The sequence below is a fragment of the Micromonas pusilla genome (assembly GCF_000151265.4).
Source record: "Micromonas pusilla CCMP1545 genomic scaffold MICPUCscaffold_8, whole genome shotgun sequence".
Classification (NCBI taxonomy): Eukaryota; Viridiplantae; Chlorophyta; class Mamiellophyceae; order Mamiellales; family Mamiellaceae; genus Micromonas; species Micromonas pusilla.
The window spans coordinates 853615-875408 of record NW_003315889.1 but is presented as its reverse complement, the minus strand read 5'-3'; the positions used below and the strand labels follow the sequence as shown (position 1 = coordinate 875408).

General features: G+C 68.1%; 11 protein-coding genes across 11 annotated transcripts; 7 read left to right on the top strand and 4 right to left on the bottom strand.

Moving 5' to 3' along the window:
* Window positions 1-7: 7 nt before the first annotated feature.
* Window positions 8-1384, top strand: MICPUCDRAFT_47951 (uncharacterized protein; the record flags this gene model as incomplete). The annotated part of the gene is made up of 1 exon (XM_003060709.1): window positions 8-1384. One exon carries the CDS (start codon window positions 8-10, stop codon window positions 1382-1384), a length of 1377 nt encoding a protein of 458 aa, XP_003060755.1.
* A 149-nt stretch (window positions 1385-1533) lies between these two features.
* On the top strand, window positions 1534-2821 carry MICPUCDRAFT_60290 (uncharacterized protein; the record flags this gene model as incomplete). The annotated part of the gene is made up of 2 exons (XM_003060708.1): window positions 1534-2302; window positions 2406-2821. The coding sequence occupies 2 exons, from the start codon at window positions 1534-1536 to the stop codon at window positions 2819-2821; spliced, it is 1185 nt and encodes a 394-aa protein (XP_003060754.1).
* Window positions 2822-2938: 117 nt separating this feature from the next.
* MICPUCDRAFT_41039 (uncharacterized protein) lies at window positions 2939-4156 on the bottom strand (the record flags this gene model as incomplete). Its single annotated transcript, XM_003060407.1, has 1 exon — window positions 2939-4156. The coding sequence occupies one exon, from the start codon at window positions 4154-4156 to the stop codon at window positions 2939-2941; it is 1218 nt and encodes a 405-aa protein (XP_003060453.1).
* A 386-nt stretch (window positions 4157-4542) lies between these two features.
* Window positions 4543-5922, top strand: MICPUCDRAFT_60288 (uncharacterized protein; the record flags this gene model as incomplete). The annotated part of the gene is made up of 1 exon (XM_003060707.1): window positions 4543-5922. One exon carries the CDS (start codon window positions 4543-4545, stop codon window positions 5920-5922), a length of 1380 nt encoding a protein of 459 aa, XP_003060753.1.
* Window positions 5923-6038: 116 nt separating this feature from the next.
* Window positions 6039-7849, top strand: MICPUCDRAFT_60287 (uncharacterized protein; the record flags this gene model as incomplete). The annotated part of the gene is made up of 2 exons (XM_003060706.1): window positions 6039-6827; window positions 6995-7849. 2 exons carry the CDS (start codon window positions 6039-6041, stop codon window positions 7847-7849), a joined length of 1644 nt encoding a protein of 547 aa, XP_003060752.1.
* Window positions 7850-8589: 740 nt separating this feature from the next.
* On the top strand, window positions 8590-10075 carry MICPUCDRAFT_69204 (uncharacterized protein; the record flags this gene model as incomplete). The annotated part of the gene is made up of 1 exon (XM_003060705.1): window positions 8590-10075. One exon carries the CDS (start codon window positions 8590-8592, stop codon window positions 9919-9921), a length of 1332 nt encoding a protein of 443 aa, XP_003060751.1. The 3' UTR covers window positions 9922-10075.
* Window positions 10076-11813: 1738 nt separating this feature from the next.
* MICPUCDRAFT_60284 (uncharacterized protein) lies at window positions 11814-13469 on the bottom strand (the record flags this gene model as incomplete). The annotated part of the gene is made up of 1 exon (XM_003060406.1): window positions 11814-13469. The coding sequence occupies one exon, from the start codon at window positions 13467-13469 to the stop codon at window positions 11814-11816; it is 1656 nt and encodes a 551-aa protein (XP_003060452.1).
* Window positions 13470-14278: 809 nt separating this feature from the next.
* Window positions 14279-15346, top strand: MICPUCDRAFT_41035 (uncharacterized protein; the record flags this gene model as incomplete). The annotated part of the gene is made up of 1 exon (XM_003060704.1): window positions 14279-15346. One exon carries the CDS (start codon window positions 14279-14281, stop codon window positions 15344-15346), a length of 1068 nt encoding a protein of 355 aa, XP_003060750.1.
* Window positions 15347-15424: 78 nt separating this feature from the next.
* Window positions 15425-18297, bottom strand: MICPUCDRAFT_60282 (high mobility group family B protein; the record flags this gene model as incomplete). Its single annotated transcript, XM_003060405.1, has 1 exon — window positions 15425-18297. The coding sequence occupies one exon, from the start codon at window positions 18295-18297 to the stop codon at window positions 15529-15531; it is 2769 nt and encodes a 922-aa protein (XP_003060451.1). The 3' UTR covers window positions 15425-15528.
* A 357-nt stretch (window positions 18298-18654) lies between these two features.
* Window positions 18655-19566, bottom strand: MICPUCDRAFT_60281 (uncharacterized protein; the record flags this gene model as incomplete). Its single annotated transcript, XM_003060404.1, has 1 exon — window positions 18655-19566. The coding sequence occupies one exon, from the start codon at window positions 19564-19566 to the stop codon at window positions 18655-18657; it is 912 nt and encodes a 303-aa protein (XP_003060450.1).
* A 150-nt stretch (window positions 19567-19716) lies between these two features.
* MICPUCDRAFT_41033 (uncharacterized protein) lies at window positions 19717-20328 on the top strand (the record flags this gene model as incomplete). The annotated part of the gene is made up of 1 exon (XM_003060703.1): window positions 19717-20328. The coding sequence occupies one exon, from the start codon at window positions 19717-19719 to the stop codon at window positions 20326-20328; it is 612 nt and encodes a 203-aa protein (XP_003060749.1).
* Between the last annotated feature and the right edge of the window lie 1466 nt (window positions 20329-21794).

Sequence of the window (21794 nt, the reverse complement as noted above, 5' to 3'; positions counted from 1 at the left end):
TCGCGCGATGTCGTTCAGCCTCGCGGAGCGCGCGCGGCTGGCGAAGAAGCGCGATGACACCCCGGTCGGCGCCATGGAGCGCAAGATGCGTCTGCTCGCCGTGGACGAGATCGGCGTCCATCGCGTCTTGGAGGCGCCGTCGGCGCGGCATCTCGAGGACCTCGCCGTCGTCTCGACGTGGGGCGAGTCGAAACGCGCGCGGCGGGTCGTGACGCTCACCGCCGGGGTCGACGCCACCGGCGGCGCCGCGGTAGACGCGAACGCCGCGGGGTGGTTCGCCATGGGAAGAGCGGACGACACCGTGGACGTGTGCGACGGCGTCACCGGCGGCGTCCTCGGCGGCGGCTCGGTCGCCGTCGGCGCGCTCCCCGTCTGCGCCACGGTGTTCGGGCCGTCCAGCGCGAGCGCGAGCGCGCGGTTGATCACGGTCACGGAGAACGGCGACGCGCGCGTGCACGCCGCGGCGTGCGACGTGCACGCGCCCGCGGACGCGCGCATCGTGGGCGAGTGGGAGGAGGTGGTGTCGAATTGGAAACCGTGCCAGTCCGCGATTCGCGCGTGCGTCTCCGAGGACGGCGCGACGCTCGCGACGGGGGGCAAAGGCCAAGGAAACAACCTCAAGACGCACGACATCGAGACGCAGAAGGTATTGTTCAAAGCGAAAGCGCAGCCGCCGAACTGGCTCGGGTACGTCGCGCCGCCGTGGGTCTCCGCGGTGCGATTCCTCCCCGGACGCGGCGGCGGCGACGGAGAAACTATTCTCGTCGGCACGGGGGACCACGCGTTGCGCTTGTACGACCTGCGTCAAGACTCCAAGCGCGCGGTGATGGACGTGCAGTGCGGCGAGCGCGAGAACGCGACGACGGTGATGGCCGTGTGCGGGACGAGGGACGGGAACACCGCGTTCGCGGCGGACGCGCGCGGCGCCGTCGTCGCCATGGATTTGCGGACGCAGAGAAGCCGCGGGAAGCTCCGCGGAAACTCCGGGAGCGTCCGCGAGCTCGCGTTGCATCCGACGCTGCCGCTCGTCGCGACCGCGTCGCTGGACCGCTGGATCCGCGTGTACGACGTGGACACGTGTAAGTGCGTCGGCGCGGGGTACACGAAGCAGGCGCTGTGTTCGGTCGCGTGGGACGTTCGAGGGCCGGCGGTTGCGGCGGCGGCGGCGGCGGCGGCGGAGCGGAAAAAGGCGAAGAAAAAAGCGGCGAGGGAAGGGGACGACGCGGGGGCGGAAGTCGCGGCCGGGGACGGAGGAGGCTCGGACGTCGCGGTGAAGAAAAAGAAGAAGAAGAAGAAGAGGTTGTGTAGCGACGACGACGACGTCGGGGTGGTCAAGAAGAAGAAGAAGAAGAAGAGGGCGAAGGAGGCGACGGAGGACGACTAGTCTAGGTTCTGGCGAGGACGGCGCCGAAGAAACGGCCGACGGGCGATTTGTAAACCGACCAGACAAAAGTCGTCAGGCAGAGGGGAACGTGCTCATTCGTCTCTCGCGCCGCGCCGCGTTCGCCGCACGGCGTCCACGGTTCGCGCGTCATGGGATTCGGTCGCGACCGCGATGAGTACCCGGCCTCGAGCGTCGCGGAAGCGATAAGGTGCGCGCGCGCGTCGTCCCGTCGCGCGTCGCCCTCCCCCACGCACCCCATCGCGCGTCTCGCGGAAACGACGGAACGAACGCATGATGGCTCCCGCGACGCCTCGCCGCCCCGCCGCGCGAGTCGCCGACCCGTCCCCTCCCTCCCTCCCTCCTCCCGCCGTTTCCCCAGTGCCGTCGGCGTGCTCGACGATCTCGCCACGTCCGCCCCCGGCGTCGCCGCGGCGGCGACGTCCGCGGCCGCGTTCGTGCTCACCGCGAACGCGGCGCGACGAGCGGCGTACGCGACGGGCGTGTCGTGCGCGACGCCGATCCTGGGGGTGGCGTGGGGGCTGTGTGCGACAGCGGGGGCGTCCGTCGTCGCCGGGCAGGCTGCGAGGGCGGCGCTCGAGGCGAGCAGAAGCGGCGGCGGCGGCTGGTCCGGGTCCGTCGGCGTCGCGGACGTCGCGAACGCCGCGCGCGTTGGGTGGTCGTCGTTCGCGTCGTCGTCGTCGTCCGCGCGGTCGGGATTCTTTCGCGGCGCGCTCGGGGGTCTCGGGGGTCGCGACGCGGCGTGGGACGAGGGCGAGATGACCCTCGACGCGATGCTCGGCACGGTTCTGTACGCGTTCATCGGACGTGGCGTGCACAGCGCGCTCCCGAGCGACGTCTCGCACCCTGGCGCGATGCGACGAAATTCGATGCCCGCGAACGGAGCGCACTACGCGTCAGGTGCGTTCTTACAAAAGTTGTTCACCCATTGTCCGGTTTCAACATTTGATCGCGTCCCCTTTCAACTGACCGGTGAACCGTTTTTGTATGGAATGGCCCTCAGAGTCGCAGAAACGCACGCTCGCGCGATGGATGCGTCGCGACGGGTGCCATCACTGCGGGACGCGGTCGGGCGCGGTCATCGGCGACCACATGCCGCCGAACAAGATGGCGTTCGGGTCCAGCGCTGCCGCGGAGGCGTCCAGGAACGGAACCCTGAGCCTCGGCGCGCGCGCGTGGAACTTCCTTCGCATGGTGCCGAGGCAACGGTTTTTCCCGCAGTGCCGCGCGTGCTCGGACCTGCAGTCGACGGCGGTGCGATTACGCGCCAAGTCGCTCGTCATGCACAACGGCGGCGTCCGCATAGGGTGCGTCGTCGCGAGCGTCGTCGCGGCGAGGCATTACGTCATGTGGAAGCACCCGAGGGAGTACGAGCGGTTTGAGAGGAGGGTGGAGGAGTTTGTGTTGAGGACGCGATGACAACCGGACGTCGTCGGTCGCGCGCGAACAGAAGCGCCGAGGATTCGTTGATGGTGAGTCTCCAGTCTCCAGCCCGGGACTACTATGATAGTCTAGTTAATGCCTACGCAGTAGACGCTATCGAGCCGGGGTCACCTCCTCCTCCTCCTCCTCCTTTTCCGTGGTCGTGGTCACCCCCCCGTCCCCTCCCCCCCCCAGAACGACGTCCACGACGAGCGCCTCGAACGTCTCCCGGACGCCCCCCGCCTCCTCCTCCATCGGCAAGTGCGACGCGGTCGGCATGAGCTCGTACCGAACGTCCTCCACGCCGCACTCGATCAACACGTCCCGCAGCGCTTCGGACAACGCCGGCGGCGTCGTCCGATCATTCTTCCCGACCACGACGACGACTTTCGTCTTGGCCGGCGCGAGCGCGTTTGGGACCTCGCGGCGCAACCGCTCCGACGCGTCCGCGAACGACCCGGCGCGAAACGACTGCAGCAACCCCTCGTCCCACCCCTCCGCTTTCGTCGGCCGCGCGTACGCGCGTCGAACGTCCTCGCTCAGGTTCGCGTACGTTCGCCCCTCCTCGATCGCGGCGAGCTGCCTCCTGACGCTCCCGCGGACGAGGTTTAACCCCGGCCCGTCCTGAGAGATGAGGAACCGGAACCACGCGAACCGAAGCGCGCGGTCCAACGGCACGCCCGCGAGCGGGTCGCCGCCGACGAAGATCGCCGGCGCGACGAGCGCGAGCGTCGGGATTCTCTCCGGGGCTCTCAGCGCGGCGTCGAGCGCCACGGGCGCGCCCGCGGAGTGCCCGAGGACGCACGCGCGCGTCACGCCCAGCGCGTCCATGAGCGCGAGCGTGAGCTCGGCCTGGCCTTCGGGCGTGTATACGAAGTGCGCCGCCGCGGTCGCGGTCGCGGTCGCGGTCGCGCCGGCGGCGTCGGTCGCGGCGTCGGTCGCGGCGTCGCCGTTTTTTTTCAGCTTCGGCCGACTCGAGAGCCCGTACGGGGGGCGATCGAACGCGATCGCGCGGACGCCCGCGTCGCTCGCGAGCCTCGGGAGGAGGTTACGGAACGAAAACTCCGAGCCGTTCGCGCCGTGGAGGCACACCACCGCGTCGATGTCGCGCGGCGACGGCGATCGCGATTGCGATTGCGATTCCGGCGGCGGCGACGACTCTTTGTAATGCACCACGACAGCCTCCCCGCGGACGGTCACCGTGACGAACTTAGAGTCCGCGTCCGCGAGCGCTCGCGCGGGGAGCAGCCCGACGAGCGGCTTCGGGTCCGGGTCCGAGAACGGCTCGACCACGAGCTCGGTGAAGTCTTTCTGCGCTTTCGCGGTCGCCATCGTCGTCACCGCGGCGATCAGGTCGCGCAGGACGTCGTCCCTGCTCTTGCTCGTAGCGCGCGAGATCGTCCGCGATCGCGCCCCCCGCGGACGTCGACGCGCGGCGTCCGCCGCGGCGGGCGACGGCCGCGCGCGTCCGCCGCGGCGCGAGCGCGTCGACGGCGTCGACGGCGACGGCGTCGTCGCTGCGCGCATCGTCGGACGGCGGTCGCGAAGGAGACGAAGACCCCGAGGCGCGCGCGAGGCGCGCGGATCGTTGTGCGCGCGCGGCGTCGACGTCACCGTTCGTCTCGTCGCGCGCTGTCTTCTCGGCCGTGCCGACTCCGAAAGCTTTCGGAGCTCTCAGCGCCCCGGGGTCGCGAGCGCCACTCCCCGCGGCGCCGGCGATGGGCGGCGCCAGCGAGGGCGGGGACGCTCCTCCGCTCCCCCCGCACTCGCGCTCTGCGCGCGACCCGGACCGTCACACGCGTCACGTCTCTCGCGCAGAATGGCGCGCGCGCCACCCGGCGCCGCCGTCACGTTCGCGCGATCGCGACGCGCCGCTCGGGAAGAACGGCGGCCCCGCGCGCGGGCGGGTCGTGTCCGGCGTGCATCGCACCCAAGCCGAGCTCGAGCGCGCGAGCCCGCCGAACCTCAGACGCATGGGGTTAAACTCCGTGGAGGAGTACTTCGCGATGGAGGAGCGGAGGATCCGCGCGAAGGCGGCGCTGGACGCGATCGTTAGGGATCCGACCGTCCCCGCGGAGGAAAAACATCACGCCGCGGCGACGTATCACGTGACCGCGGGAAGGCACATTCACAACTGCCGCGACTGTTGGCTCATGCGCGGGTTATGCGTGTGCGACTTGCTGTGTAAGGTGCCGAGCGCGCGACTCGAGCCGCACGGCGTCGTCGCGTATCTGCATCACTTCGAGTGGGGTCGAGGGAGCAGCACGGGGAATCTGATTCGCGCGTGCCTCGGCGGAGAGCTCTTCGTGACGGGGGAGCGGACGCACGAGCGCGCGCTGAGGGAGATGTTCGAAGGGAACGATGGAGGGAAAAACGTCGCGATATTATGGCCCGGGGAAGGGTCCGTGGACGTCCGCGACGTGGTGCGAGAAGCCAGCCGTAGAAGCGCGGAAGCGCTCGGGGCGGGGGAAGGAAACGCCGGAGAAGGAAGCGTCGGCGTCGGCGTCGGCGGCGGCGGCGGCGTCACGTTCGTCGCCGTGGACGCGACGTGGAACAGCGCGCGGAAGATGATGCGGCGGATACCGAAACACATCACGCGCGCGAGGATACCCCCCGAAGCGTTCGACGCGGACTACGACGCGTCGAAACACGTCGCGTCGCCGCCGCCGCCGCCGCCGTCGGACGCGGCGACGACGAAAACCGGCTCGACGAAAACGACGTCGCTCCTCGCGCCCGTGCGAAAGTATAAAAACGCCCCGGACGGGCGCTGCAGCACGTTCGAGGCCGTGATCGCGCTCATGCGCGTCTTGGGACACGACAGGGAAACGTGCGACGGTCTACTGCGCGCGGTGAAGACGAAAGTAGACGCGGTGCTCGTGCAGAAGAGCGTCCCCGGGGCGTACGGGACGTTTAGCGTCGAAGAAGACGTCTACGAGGCGGCGGCGGCGGCGAGGAGGGCGCGGGAGGCGATGGCGGTGGGACCCGCGCGCGGGGATGGCGGCGGCGGCGGCGGCGGCGAGGGGGGAGATCCTGGCGTGGAGGGGGGGGTAGAGGGAGGATGTTGGATGACCGCGGCGATGGCCGGGTTGAAGACGTAGGTAGCCGCGAGACCTGTCACGAGTGTTCTGTTGTTACGCAGCTCGGACAGCGCGCGTCGCAATTCTCCCTTCCATTCTCCCCGCGCGCGGCGCACGCTCACGCGCCCGCACGGACGATGCAGGCGTCGAGCGCGTTCGCCGTGGGGTTATCGCGCTGCTGCTCGCGGACGTTCCTCCACTCCGCGCGCGGCGCTTCTAGAATTCGCGCGGCGTGTCGCCCCCGTCGCGTCGCGTCCACCGCGACCGCGAGCGCCTCGGGCGCGGGCGACGCCGATTCGTCGTCGACCGGCGCCGCCGCGACGACGTCGCCGTCTCCGGCGCCGAAAGGCAACCGCGACTTGCGCGACGCCCTGAGCGAGCTCCGCGACGTCCTCCTCGACCCGAACAAGCTCGTCCGCGCGGTCGCGGGCGGGAAGTCCAAGGGCGCGGACCCGCGATGGCGCAAGCTCGAGATGCGCCCGGTCGCGCTGAAGCGCGGAGGGATCAAGCTCCAAGTCGTCAAGTACGACGAGCGCCAAGCGTTCACGTCCAACCACGCGTACGCGAACGGGAGAGTCACAAAGGAGCGCGGGAAGGAAGTCCTCACCGCGTCCGCGGCCGCGGAGGAGGCGCTCGCGATCCCGTTCAAGACGTGGCGCGTGGAGACCGCGGACGAGGTGCTCAATCTTCAGGTGAGCAAATCCGGCGGCGCCACGGTGAAGCGCACGCGGCAGCTGCTCTCGAACGCATCGAAGGGTAGTAAAAACACCGCGCCGGGTGGAGCGGCCGGCGGCGGGCCGGCGGCGCACGATAAAGTCAAGCCGCGCCTGTTAGCCCCCTCGGATCCGTTCTTGATTCGCGTCGGCGTGAGCAAAGAGGACGGCAGCGACGTCAAGCACGCTAAGGCGCGTTCTATACACTGCGTGGTTCCCATACGACCGCGTTCGCGTGGTGAACGCCGATCCTTAAGGACTTTTCCCGGCGTTTCTCTCCGCCCACCTCTCGCTTTCAATCCCCGACCTCGGCGCCTTTCAACTCCATCTGACGCCTTTCAACTCCACCCCGACTTCGCTTTGTATGGAACGACCCTAAGCGCGACAAGTACAAACAAGTCGAGGAATTTTTACGTCTTCTAGACGTGGCCACGGCGGACGCGAGGACGGGCCAGCATCTCCGCGTCTCGACCGTCGGTGACCCGCTGCGGCTCGTGGACCTGGGGTGCGGGAACGCGTACCTCACGTTCGGCGCGTACGCGCACATGGCGGTGAACAAGAAGGAGGCGATGCGGGTGGTGGGCGTGGACGTGAAGCGGCAGGCGAGGGAGACCAACGCGAGGGTCGCGTCCGAGCTCGGGTGGGACGACGCGTGCAGGTTCGTCGAGGGGACGATCCGGGACGCGGTGGTGGCGTTCGACGCGGGGGAGAGGAGAAGCAGCGGGGGTGCCGTGGAGGGTGCCGATGGTACTGGTGATGTGGAAGATGACGTGGCGAAACCTGAGGTGGATATCGTGTTGGCGCTCCACGCGTGCGACGTCGCGACGGATGAGGCGATCGCGCGCGCGGTGCGTTGGAACGCGCCGCTGACGTTGGTGTCCCCGTGCTGCCACCACGACCTGCAGGTGCGGTTGCGGGATGCAAAAATACAGCCGTTCCCGCCGTTATCGCGGCACGGGATCTTACGGGAGCGGTTAGGGGACATCATCACGGACGCGTTTCGAGCGCACGTGTTGCGTCTGTTGGGGCACAGAGTCAGCGTGGAGGAATGGATCGGCGGGGAGCACACGGCGCGTAACGTCATGATTAAGGCGGTCAGAACCGGCGTCGGCGCGGACAGGGCGACGTGGGAGGAGTACGACGACCTGTGCGCGCAGTGGGGGGTCACGCCGAGGTTAGCGGAGATGCTCGAGGGGGAGTTGGCGGCGGCGCGCGCCGAGGCGTTTCGGGAGTGACGACTAGGACGAGCGACGAGTGACGGAATTTTTTTTATTCCGAGAGAAAGTAGCGATGAAGCAAACCCGGCGTTATGACAGCTACTAGACTACGTCGGGGGTTTGAGCGAGAAGGACGCTGCCGCGTACGTCGCGAAAATAAAAAGGTACAACATCGCGCGCATCCAAATTCTACACCGTATATGGGTCGTGAGACGTGCGTTGGGCTACACGCACGTCAGCGAGAGGATGCGAGGCGAAGCGAACACCCCCGGAGCAGGAGCACTCGTCTTCACTCAACCACGTTAAGGGGTGTTCGCGTTGTACAGCGAGAGCTCTAGATAAACTGACTTAGTGTACAGTCAGTCACTGTAAATACGATCAACCTTTCTCAAGAGAAAGTCGACGAAACGACCGCCGCCACTCGCGGCGGCGCGCGGCTCTCTCCGCGCGTTCGTTCCAACGAGGACCGCACCGCGCACCCCGCGCGTCCGTCCATCCGTCCGTCCGTCATGGGTAAGACGAAGAAGCGCCAGAACAAGAAAGCCGCGCGCGTTGAAGCGCGGCTCGCGGTGAACGCGCCGACGCCGATGATGGCGGCGGGGAAGAAATCTGCCACCTCCGTCGGTAAGATCGCGCGCGCCGCGGACGCCAACTTGTGCCGCGAAGCGTGCATCGCCCTCGACGCGCTCCTCGCGGAGTGCGAGCACGGCGAGCGCGAGGACGCCGCGCCACTGTCGCTGTGCTCCAAGGTCTTGGCCATGTGCCAGAGGGAGAAGAAAGGCAACTCCGCGATGCGCCTCCTCGGCCGCATGGAAGCCGTCGGCCTCCCGATCGGCCCGGTGCAGCTGCGCCAGGTATTCTTCGCGTGCTGCGGCGCGGGCATGATCGCGGAGGCCCTCGCGCTCATGTCGCGCCGCGACGACGAGACCGGCGCGCGCGTTCTCGGGAAGGACGTCCTCGTCCGCGGTTGCGGCATCGTCCCGGGCGGGCCCGACGGCGACGCGGGCATGCGTCTGCTCGAGGGGACGCTTCGAGGGTGCGCGGGGGGTGGGTGGGAGGTCGCGCCGGTGACGGCGATCGACGCCGTGCGCGTGTACAGGCACCCGCCGTGGGCGCCGCCGCGGACGGAGGCGCGCGAGCGCGAGGAGGAGGACGAGGAGGAGGAGGACGAGGCGAGGAAAAGAATGAGAATGACAGCTGGCGGCGCCGCGGCGGCGCGGGACGTCTCCGCGGAGGCCGACGCGCTCGCGGCGACGCTGTATCCACCCGGCGAGGACGGCGAGGACGGATCGTTCTGGTTCGTGTGCGACGACGACGGGCGGCGGCGCCCCGCGGACAGGGACGCGCTCGAGCTGTACGCGCCCGCGACGCCCGGGACGATCCCGCTGGACCCGCCGGGGTTGGAGTCGGAGAGTTTTCGTAGCGACGTCCCGAGGGTCCCCGGCGCGTTTTGCGTCACGAACGTGTTCAGCGAGAGGGAGTGCGCGGCGCTGCGCGCGGCCGCGCACGCGATCGGGTGGCGGCGCGACGCCCCCGACCCGAGCGAGAGCGGCGACGGGGGGTTGAACGGTCGGTTGGACCACTGCGAGCTCGTGATCTGGCCGGAGACGGCTGCGCGGATCTGGGACCGGATCAAGATACACGCGCCGCCCGGCGCGGTGGGGGTCAACGCGCGGTTCCGGTTCTTCCGCTACGGCGTGGATACGATATATAGGAGACACGTGGACGGATCGTGGCCGCAAGCCGCGCTGACGCCGGAGGGGGAGTACGTCACGGACGCGAGCGAGGGACGCGTGCGCTCGCGGCTGACGCTTTTGATTTACCTCTCGGACGGATTTGGCGGCGGGGAGACGACGTTTTACAACGCGGACGGGTGCGCGCCGGGGACGATCGCCGCCGCGGGGGTGTCGCCGACGGAAGGAGGGTGCCTGTGTTTTCCTCACGGCGACGCGGAGGACTCGCCCGTGCACGAGGGGTCGCCCGTGAACGCGGGGTTAAAGTACATCATACGAACGGACGTGTTATTCGACAAGGAGTCGAAAAAAGCGGACCCGACGCAAGGCACCGCGCTGGCGGAGGGAAAAGAGTGAGCGTGATGAGAGTGATGAGTGAACGATCGATAGCAGTCCGCACGATGTGTAGGGCCTAACAACTTAGTTAGCTCTTAGGAGCACGTCGAGAACGCGCGGGAGTTTCTCTCTTTCGATCGTGCTTCTCGTTTAAAAAAAAATTGATGCGTTACTCTTCAGAGTCGGACAGCGAATACGCCTTTATCGTTGGCTCTTTCCTCCGTCCTTTTTCGCGCTCGAACGCCGCCCTCGCGGCACTCAAGTTCCCTCCCATGACGTGCGATCCGCCGCCGCCGCCGCCACCTGTCGGCCCCTGCGTGTCGATCGGCGACAGCACGCGGATCGGAATCTTATTCTTCCCGGGCGCCGGCGTCGCGCCCGCTCTGTTCCGAAAGTACTCGCCGCCGCCGCCGCCGCCGGACATGACGCTGTCGTCGTTGAAGTACACCGTCTTCATCGTCGTGTTGTTCGTGTCGTTCGTGTCTTTGAACGCGTCTAACACGCTCAAGAACCGATCGACGGTGTCGCCGCCGCCGTCGGCGCTGTGAAAATCCGTCGCGTCGGATCGCGGCGTGTCCGCGTCCGCCCCAGACATCGGCGTCCCGGTCCTCCCGGGTCGCCCCACGCTGCTCACCGCGGAGTACGACGACCCGCTCAGGTCGCCAAAGTCCGCGGAGCTTCTCGCGTTGCCGAACGCGCGGCGTAACCGCGGGTCCGCGGAGAGCGGGCTGAGCGGCCCGCGCGACGACCCCCCCGACCCGCCGACGGCGTCCCTCGCGAGCCTCGACGCCGAGGACGTGCTGTACTCCGTGTCCGACTCCATCGTCAAGGACCCGGGCGTGGACGTCGCGGACGTCGCGGGCGGCGCTGCGACGGTCGCCGGTCGTCCGTCGTATGGGGACGCGCCCGGGGTGGACGACGCGGAGAGGGACAGGAGGGATTTCTTTTTCTTCGTCGCCAACGCCGTCGCCGGCGGCGGCGCGGCGGCGGCGGCGGCGGCGGCGACGATCGTCGTCGGCTTCGGCACTTTCGACGGCGACGGCGACACGCTCGCGCGATCGTCGGACATAGAATCGTCCGACGCCGCCCAGCGGTCCATCCAGCGCGGCAGCGACCGCGGCGGCGGCGGCGGCGACGGCGGCTCCGGCTCCGGCTCCGGGGACCCCCCCGCGCGCCTCTCCTCCGCCATCCACGCCCGCAACGACGCCGACGTCGGGACGACGCCTCGGCTCAGGGAGTCCACCATCGCCGCCTCGAGCGCCTCCACGGTCGCGGACTGGTCTTCGCGCGACGTGGACGCGAACACCGCGTTCGCGATGTCGTTCGCCGCGTCCGGGAACGCGGCTTGGATGATCCTCACGCGGTTCGTCAGCGACGCGTCACCCGCGGAGGCGTCCGCCGACGGCGACAGCTGGCGGCGCGACGAGCGCGACTGCGACGGCGATGGCGACTGCGGCGACGGCGACGGCGACGGCGACGCGGACGGCGAGAGCGAGAACGCGAGCTGCTTCCGTCGCGCCGATGGACGCGGGGGAGGCGACGTCGGCGGCGGCGGCGACGGCGACGGCGCGTCGACGTCGACGTCGTCCTCGCCGCCGCTCGCGTCGTCGTCGGCGTCGGCGCCGTCGTCGCTTCGGGCCTCCGCGGCGATCTGCTTCAAGTCTTCCTCGACCCCGTCCCCGATGGCGTCGTCCTCGTTCGAGTTCATTAGACGACGCTCGATGTCGTCCCCGCGTCGCAGCTTCCGATGCGGGGAGTCCGTCTTCGAGCCGGGAGTCCCTCCCGCGGACTGAGGGCCGTTCTATACAAGCGAAAGTCGGGGTGGAGTTCAAAGGCGTCAGTTGAACTTGAAAGGCGCCGAGGGCGGGGATTGAAAGCGTGGTGTGGGCGGAGAGAGACGCCGGGAAAAGTCCTTAAGGATCGGCGTTCACCACGCCGACGGGGTCGTATGGGGACCAGTGTATAGAACGCACCTGACCCCCGCCGCCGCCGCCGAACGAAAACAAACGACTCGGGACGGGGAGCCTCGTTAGCGGCGCGCCGAAAGCGGACACGAGGACGCCGCCGCCGCCGCCGCCGCCGCCACTCGACGGCGCGACGAAGCTCGCGGCCGCGGCGGGGGAGACGTACTTCCACGCGTGGCCCGCGTCATCGTCGTCGTCGCCGCCGCCGCCGCCGCCGCGACGCGGTTTTTTCCCTCCGACGACGCGGCCCCACCCGTTGCCTCGGCCCGAGGACGCCCCGACGCGGACGCTCAGCATCGCGGGCTCGGAGACGTTCCAACGCACGCTCTTCGCCGCGCGCTCGACGTGCGCGAGGTTCCCCTTGGCGAGCCGCCACGCCGCCCTCGCGCGTTTGATCGCCTGGACGCGTCTCGGGACGCTCCTCGCGTACGTGGCCGCGCGGCGAACGAAAATCTTCGCCTTACCCCCGGTCGGTCGGATGATCGCGGAGAGGTTCTTCTTGAGCTTCGCGAAGAAGAGCTTACGTTTACCTTTCGACTCCTGCTCCCACAGCGGCGGCGGAGGAGGTGACGAAGCGGGCTCGTCGTCGTCGTCGTCGTCGTCGTCGTCGTCGTCGTCGTCGTCGGGGCTGAGGCCGGCGAGCGCGTCGACGACCGCCGCCGCCGTCGCGCTCGCCGCCCTCATCGCGCCGGACACGGCGCCCTGAACCACCCCGAAGAGCGATTTCCGCGTCGTGGAGGGTCGCTTCGATTTCGAGGAGGCGGCCGGCGCGGGCGCGGGCGCGGGCGCGGGCGCGGAGGGCGCGTCGTCGGCGTCCTCGCCGGCGTCGTCGTCGTCGGCGTCCTCGCCGCGCTTCTTCTCTCTGCGACGCCGCGCGAACCACGCGAACCCGCGCCGCTTCGCGTCTTCCTCCTCCTCCCGCGCGTAGTCGCTGATCCTATCGAGCCCGCCCCACGGATCGTCGTCGTCCTCCCCAACCCCCGCGGTCGCCGCGCCCTTCGCGTCGAGCGATCCTTCGAAGTCGTCGTCGTCGTCCTCCTCCTCCTCCGCGTTCTTCGCCGTCTTCGCGAGGACGATCACGGCGGCGAACGGCGCGGCGACCATCGCTCCGACGACGCCCACCGCGGTCCCCAACCCCCTGGCGATCTTCACGCCCACGCTGACGGTGTCGTCCATGACGTACTCGCGCATCGTGACCTTCCCCATCAGCGATCGCTCCGTCCCCGGCGCGGGCGTCGCGTCGTTCTCGTACGATTCCGCCGTGACGCGCACGACGGACGGCGCCCCCGCGCGCCGCGGCGGGGATCCACCGCGCGCGCTCACGGACGACCACGCCTCGCCGCCCATCCCCGGGGGCACGCGCGCGGCGGCGGCGGCGGGGTCGTCGTCCGCGCGGTCGTCGTCGTCGTCGTCGTCGTCGTCGTCGTCGTCGTCGTCGTAACCGTCTCGGTCCCATCCTCTTCGCGCGGAAGGCCGCCACGCGAAGCGCAACCCCGGGGGCGGCTCCGCCCTCGCGGCGCGTCGCGCGAGGTCCTCCGCCCTCGCCCTCGACGCTTGCAGCTCCGCGGCCTCGAGGTCCACCATCCTGCGGTGAACCCCCGCCATGGCGCCTCGACGCGCGCGCGGATGGATCTGGCCGTCGCGCGAGGGAACAACGGCACTTTCTCGTCGCGAAGGAAGATTTTTTCCGGAACGGCGCCGATACCAGCTGTCGCGTCCGAACCTGGATCCGACCGAGTCACGATCGCGGCGACCTTTCGCTTTCAAAGCGACGACGACCAATGACCGGCGTCGGCGGGAGGCGGTTTTATTTTCCGAACGAACGCCGTGGCCACGCCGCGGACGTCGCACTCCGCAGACGCCAGGATCACGGAGACGATGTCCGCTTCCGGGGCCAGCATCATAGAACAAGGCGACCTCGAGGCGCTCGGCGAGGGCGTCGCGCGGTGCGTCCGCGATCCGTCCCGTCCCCGCGCGCGAAAAGACCCGCGTGTCCTTTCGACATCGCAAAAAGTCGCGACACCCCTTTCGCTCGATCGCAGATCTCCGCCGCCGCGTTCGCCGCCCTGACCTTCCCCATCCCGCCCGATCGTCCAGGTTCGCCGCGGCGCAGTGGCACTGCAAGAAGAACGAGGACCGCGTCCACGTCTCCGGGCCGATTCCCGGCCTGTGCGACGCGGTCGTACAGCTGTACGACTCGCACGGCGGCAAACTCGCGGGGCAGTACTGCGGTGCGTCCGACGACGAATCGCGCGGCGCGCGCGCGCTCTCCAGGGCGTCACGTCACCCCGATGGCGGTTCGCTCTCCACTCTTCTTCTTCTTCTTCTCTCGCGTCTTTCCTCCATCCATCCTAACGTCCCAAACCAAACCGTTTCATGACTCACTCACCCGCCCGCCCACCGCAGTCGGGAACATGGTCCCCGCGATCGAGGAGGCGTTCTTCTCCTCCCCGGGCAACGCAAAGTTTTCCAACGACCGAGAGGCGCTGTACAACGCGACCAACGACACCGGCTTCCACCCGAAGTTAGACATCGCGATCACGGCCGCGTTCGAGAAGATCGACGTCGAGGTCAAGCGCATCGATCAGTCCGGCACGACCGCGGTCGTCGTCCTGTTGAAGAAGCACGGCCCGAACGGCGACGTCGCGGTGAAGTGCGCGTGGTGCGGGGATTCGCGCGCGGTGATGGCGAAAAATTTCGAGTACGGCGCGGGCGGGCTCGTCGACTTGTCGTCCGATCACAAGCCCGAGGTGCCGTCCGAGCAGGCGCGGATCGAGCGGCATTATAAGGACATCCACGGGGATAACTCGTTCAAGTCGCGCGAGGCGGTGGGCCGGCGCGGGGACGGGAACGACGGGTCGCCGAAGGGGGCGTCTCCCGGGGGCACGCAGCGACGCGGGAACCTCGACGTGGAAGTCACGATCGGGCACAAGGATCATCACTTCGACGAGGACGCGGGGGAGGGCGAGGACACGTTCGGGGAGATGAAAGGCCCGAGCAGAAGCAAGAGCGTGAAGGGGAATGGCCAGGACGCGAACTCCGGGTCGCGGATATCCTACGTCGGATTTTACAAGGACACGAAAACCGGCCAAGCGTTGTCGAAAGAGCGCGTCTTCTCGTCCTCGGGGGAGTCGCACGGGGTGTCCAGGAGCATCGGCGACCGCGGCGCCGCGCGCGCGTGCGTCGCGACGCCGGACTTTAAGAACACGATCTTGAGCGCGAGCGGAGGGGGAAGGATCGTCATCGCGTCCGACGGCGTGTGGGACTGCTACTCCTCGCAGAAGGCGATGGCGACGATCAAGGGCGTCTCGAAAGTCGACACCGCCGCGAAGAAGATGTGCGTCGCCGCGAGGGAGAAGCGCGAGTACGGCGGGTTCTCTATGGACGACATCTCCGTGATCGTCGTCGACGTCGGGAAGTGGAAACCGAGCTCGGGGGGAGAGGGTAAGCAGCCGGGCGGATGCAGTTGCGTCGTGCAGTGACGACGGCGGCTAGACATCGTGAAGCAAAGGTATTAAGGTGAGCGGTATCACATTTTTTCGACAGAGAACGGCGAAAACGACGCGGAGCGAACTATGTATTTATTATCGTAGATAAACGCGGCGTTGTTTTTAGTTCATTTACGGTTAATCATTCACAGCGCGTGTGCTCTGCGCGCGTCGCTTCACTTCTTCGCCTTTTTCGTTTTCGTCTTCGACGGCTTCGCGGTGGACTCGCTCTCGGTCTCCGGCGCCTTCTTACCCTTCTTCGCCGGCTTCTCCGCCGGCTCCTCCGACTCCGACTCCGTCCCCGCAGCCTTGGACGCCTCGTACGACTTCTTCTCTTCATCGTACTTTTCCTTCGCGGCGGTCGCTTTCGCCTCGTACTTCGCCTTGTCCTTGGCGCCGATCGCCTTCCACTTCGCGCCGATGGCAGCGATGATTTCCGTCGCTTTCATCTCCGGGTTTTCCTTCACAACCTTCGCCCTCGCGTCGCCGCTGAACAGGATGTACGCGCTCAGGGGGCGTTTCGGCGCGTTCGGGTCCTTCTTCTGCTTCCTTTTCTTGCCACCCTTCTTCCCCGCGGCCGCGTCGTCGTCGTCGTCGTCGTCGTCGTCGTCGTCGGACGCCGCCGCGGGCTTGTTCTTTTCGTACTCCGCCGAGGCGACGTCGTACGCCTCCTTCGCTTCTTTCGTCTTCGCTTCGTACTTTGCCTTCTCCTTCTCGCTCGCGTTCTGCCACTGCGCCGCGAGCGTGGACATGATCTCCTTGGGACTCATCTCCGGGTGCTGTTTCTGTAGTTTCGCGCGCGCATCGTTGCTGAACAGGATGTACGCGTTCGGCGGCCGCTTCGGGGCGTTCGGGTCCTTCTTCTTCTTCTTCTTCCCACCCTTCGCCGCCGGGGCGTCCGCGTCCGCGTCCTTCTCCGCCGTCGTCGTCGTCGTGTCGTCGTCGTCGTCGTCGTCGCTCTCCACGACGGGGGGAACGTAGTGTTTCATCTCCTCCGCGTACCGCTCTTTCTCCGCGGCGGCTTTCGTCTCGTACCTCGCCTTGTCCTTCTCGCCGATCGCCCTCCACTTCGCGCCGAGGACTTTCCCTCGTTCCACCATCGACATCTCCGGGTGTTCCTCCGCGACCGCGGCGCGCATGTCGTTCGCGAAGAGCATGTACGCGTTCGCCGGGCGCTTCGGATGGTTCGGGTCTTTCGGCGGTTTCTTCTTGCCTTTTTCTTTCGGCTTCGCCGCCGCCGCCGCCGCGGGAGCAGCCGCGTCCGTCGCTTCCGACGACACCTTCGGCTCCTCCACAGCTTTCGTCGTCTTCTTCGACGGCGGCGGGTTCTTGTTGATCATCTTCGAGATCGCCTTCAACCCGCCCGCTTTCGTCGCGAGGTGCGCGTGCGGGGACATCGCCGCGGCGTCGTCCTCCTTCTTCTTCTTCGCCGCCGCTCTCGCCGCCTCCGCCGCGGCTTTCTTCCTCTGCGCGTCCGTCGTCTCTTCGGACGAGCTCGAGGACGAACCGCCCGAGGACGAACCGCCCGAGCTCGAGCCCGAGCCCGATGATGACGACGACGACGACGACGAGGACGAAGAAGAGGACGACGACGAGGACGAGGACCCGCGAGATTTCCCGGAGTTCTCCTTCCCCGCGCCGTCGCCGTCGCCGTCCGAGTCCGAGCCGGAATCGCTCTCGCTGTCCGTCTCCGTCGCCCCCGCCCCCGCCGCCGCGCCGCCCGCGCCGCCGCCGTCGTACCCGAGCTGCCGCAAGCACGCGTTCACGACCTCTCTCCCGACGACCCCGAACTTCTTCGGGGACTCTCGCGTCGCGGCGAGCAACGCGTGCGTCACCCTCGTGGGCAGCCCCCTCCGCTGCTTGTACTCGCCCTTGTACACGCGCGCGAACAACACGCCGATCGCGAGGAGGTCGATCACCGGCTTCGGGGCTCTGGACTCCGCGTCGTCCGCGGGCGCGAGCGCGTTGAGCTTGTTAATCTTCTTCAGGATCTCCCCGAAGAGATCGATCTTCCCGACGCTCTCCTCCGTCTTCTTCTGCGCTTCCTTCACGCCGTCCACGACCGGTTTGACGCTCCGCATGAGCGTGCTCAGCGACTGCGTGTCGAGCTTCTCCACGGCGCTTATGAACGAGTTGGTGATCTTCAAGTTCTTCGCGAACGTGACGTTGCGAATCGGCGGGCTCCCGAGGGCTTCGCCGCCGTGAAGGAACAGATCCTTCACGCCCTCCGCGAGCTTCGCGCTGAACGTCGCCGCGGCGGACGCGGCGTCCTTCTCCTTCGCGGCGGTCGGTGCGGCAGCGGCGGCGGCTTTCGCCTTCGTCGCCTTCTTCGCCGGCGGCGGCGGCATCGCGGCGGCGTCGTCCTCAGCCTGCCGCGCCGCGGACCGCTTCCCCAACCGCGACTGGTTCACGCCGGCGCCCGCGTCGTTCCCGTCCCTCCCGTCCCTCCCGTCCCCCCCTCCCGCGCTCGCGGCGGCGGCGCTGAGCGATAGTCTCTGCGCGACGCCCCCAACCCCGCCGACTCCGCCGGTCGCGGGAGTGTGCGCCGCGAACGGGGACGCCGACGCGCCGCGGGCGCCGCTTCCTAGCATCACGCTCGCCGCATTCAGAGACGCGAGCGCGACGGGCGACGCGTCGATCGCGTTCGCGGTGAACCCTAACCCGTCCGCTTTCTTCCCCGCGGTGACCTCCGCGAGGAGCCTCGAGAACGCGCGGCGTCGCAGCGTCGCGTCGCTGACCGGGACCCAGGTCTCGTCGCTCGCGGTGACGTGCTTGCCGTGGATCGATTTGACGACCACCTTGCCCAGCTTCGGGTAGCACGACTGATGCTCCGCCGCGACCGCTTTCGTGAGCGTCGCGACGTCGCACGTCGCGGGGACGTAGACGACGATGGACGTGCCTATGGACGACGTCACGCCGAACTCGAGCTCGCCGTCGCTCGCCATCGTCGCGGAATTCGGTTCGGTAACGACCGCTGAAGATTCGAAGATTCGAATTGATTACTGACGTCGAAGCGCGCGTCCGGGGCGCGGTCACCCGACGCTCGGTCGCTTCCGCGGCGGTCGCGTTCACGCGTTCGCACGATACGGTCGCGCTGGGACGAACTCGCGCGAGAGCAGAGGACGTCCGAACGCGCGCGCGGTCGCGATCGTCGCTTTGAGCGGTCCGTTCGTTTGGGGCAATTCATAATCTCGCGCGAGACTCCGCACGCAGAAATTCTGCGGGCCAGGCAGGGCTGAAAGGATTGATGTTCAGTGTCTACGGGAGTCGGCTACGGTCGCGTCGTCGGCCCCGTCGTCGCGCTATCGCCGCTTCTTCCCACCCCCACGCTTCTCCCCCAACCCCCCGCCGCTCGCCGCCTCGCGCACCGCGTCCGCGATGTTCGCGTACTCCCTCGGCGGGAAGAACATCGACCTGAACAACAGCGGAAGCGCGAAGGACGACAGCCACACGGGCGCCATTCGAATCAACGCCGTCGGCCGCGTCGACAACTTGACCGCCGCCTCCAAAACCTCCGTCCACACATCCCTCCTCTCCCCGCACCGACCCACCTCGACGCACGCGACGGACGGGTCGCGCCGCGTCGCGTGCGCCGCGATCTCGTCGCGATAGTGCGTCGTCAGCCGCGCGCAGACGAGCGCGAGATCGGCGTCGACGCGTTTACCGCGGAGCGCGTCGTCGCCCCAGGGGACGTCGTCCCTGACGAACGCGACGTCCCCGAGCCACGTCGACTTGCGATCGTAGACGCGGAGGGACTCTTCGTCGCACGCGTCTTCGAGCGTCGCGTTGAAGTGGGCGGTCGACGCGTGATACGGCACGTTTCGCGTCTCCCCCGTCGCGGGATCGACCTCGTCCACGTGCGCGCTCATCATCGATCCCGTCCGTCGCGGGCGGAACTTGAGCCTCTTGATGGCGTGCATGGACGCCGCGCACGCGCTGCACGCGATGCTGACGTCGCTGTGGAGGCCGCCGCCGGGGAGGGACCGCGCGCGGGCGTTCATCGCGTCGACGTCGACGTCGACGTCGCGCGCGGATCCGGGGTGGCGGGCGTTCCCCGCGCCGAGCCCCGCGGGCGGGTCGAACGTCGCGTCGTCGTCGTCCGCGGCGGCGTCCTCGGCCGCGCGCGCCGTCGCGACGTGGGCGGAGCACAGGCACGCCGCGAGGAGAAGCGCCGCGGCGATCCGCCGCGGGCGGAGGCGCGAAGACGTGAACATGACTCGCGCGCGACGCGCGACGCGAAGTGACGACGCGACGCGCGCATCTTATTCGTCGCGACGCGTCATCAGCCGGGGTCGCGAGATGCGATGCGCGCGATCCGAAGTCGGTCGCAGTTCGCGTCGCGCGCCCGCGCGACGGCACGCGTCATGATCCGCGTCGTCCTCTCCCTCCTCCTCTCCCTCGTCGCGCTCGCCGCGCCCGCTCTCGCGATCGAGCACGAGTGCAGCGCGTGTCGAGCCGTCGGCGGCGAGATCGCGGCGAAGATCGCGGAGGACGCGCCGTGGAAGAAGTACACCCCGCGAACTAAAACCGATCCGCTCGTCTTCACCGAGTACGAGATGTACAACGCGCTCGAGACGGCGTGCGGGAAGGTGCGCGGATACAAGCTGGACGAGGCGAGCGACGCGAAGTGGATCCGGAAGGAGTCCGTGGACAAGATGCCGGTGGAGTTTGAGTTCGGAGGCGAGAAGCCGGACCTCGGGGATCTGGACTTTAACAAGGAGATCGGCGGGCTGCGATCCGTGCGCGAGTACGACGATAAGCAGATACACGCGTACTGCGTGCGCGTGTTAGAGGAGAGGGACGAGCAGCTTCAGGAGCTCATAATGGGGAAGAAGCTCACGGAGGACAACGTGGAAGAGGTCGTCGTGAGGGAGATGTGCGAGTGGACCGGGAAGAAATCGCCGTGCGCCGGCGACGAGAACGCCGACGCCGACGCCGCCGGCGACGCGGCGGACGCGCCCAAGACCGAGCTGTGACGGGGTTTAGGGTTTAATCAACGCACACCACTTCCACACATCGCTCGCTAGTGAGCACACCACACGCCGCTCCGCTGCGCGTCCACACCGCCGCTCGTCTCGTCACCTCGCGCCGCCGCCCCCAGCGCCCGCGGCCCAGCGCGCGTCCGCCTCTGGCTGCTGAGGGTCGTTCCATACGAAGCGACGTCGAGGTGGAGTTCATAGGCGTCAGTTGGAGTTGAAAGGCGTCGCGGGCGGGGATTGAAAGCGAGGGATGAGCGGAGAGAAACGCCGGGAAAAGTCCTTAAGGAACGGCGTTCACCACGCGAACGGGGTCGTATGGGAACCAGTGTATAGAACGCGCCTGCGCGAGAAGAATCTTTTTCATCCGTTCCGGCGCGCGAACGTAATCCGGCTTGTCCGGGATCACGATCCTCAACACGATCGTGTACACCGAGTGCAGAATCGCGACGTACACGAACGAGTTGAAGAACACGAACACGACCGCGATGGCCCAGATCCACTGTATCGACGGCATGAACGACGCGCCCACGTTGGCGGCGATCTGAGGGCCGTTCCATACGAGCGAACGTCGGGGTGGAGTTGAAAGGCGTCAGTTGGAGTTGAAAGGCGTCATAGGGGCGGGGATTGAAAGCGAGGGACCCTGGGCGGAGAGAAACGACGGCAAAAGTCCTTAAGGATCGGCGTTCACCACGCCGACGCGGTCGTATGGGAACCAGTGTGACATAGAACGCGCCTGATCCAACAGTCCGTACATCTGCACGACTAACAACTGCATGACGTTCTCGCGCAGCAACAAGCTCGAGAACGTCAACGACCCGAATATCCCCGCGCACCTCGCGATGGACGCGATGGGTATCGTCCACCACCAGCTCTTCCCGCGGTTCCACAGGAACCCTAACGCGTACGCCATCGCGCCGTGAAGGAAGAAGTAGTTGGTCGATCGAAGCACCCCGGAGATGACGAAGAGGAGCAGCGTCGAGACCCACATGACTCTCCGTCCCGCGCGGTCGCCGTGCCGCGCCGCGGCGATGATGACCGGCATCGGGTACAGCGCCCCGAACCACGCGTCCACGCGCAGCAGGTTCGCGAAGTGGAAGAGCAGCGACGTCAGCGCGCTGAGCATCGCGCACTCCACGATGACGGGCACAGGGAGGTCGAGCGCCTCGTCGAGCGCCTCGTCGTCGTCGTCGTCGTCGTCCGGCGGGCTCGACGACGACGACGACGCCGCGGCGGCGCTCGCGCCCGCGCGCGCGTCGTCCTCCGGCGTCGCGCGGCGGCGCGTCGTCGTCGTGACTGGTTCCCATACGACCGCGTTCGCGTGGTGAACGCCGTTCCTTAAGGACTTCGGCGTCGTCGTCGTCGTCCATCCTCCTCCTCCTCCTCCTCCTCCTCGACGCGGCCTCGGGCCCCACGCGCGCGCCGCGACGGAGGCCCTCCGCTCGCCCTCCGCGCGGACGACGCGG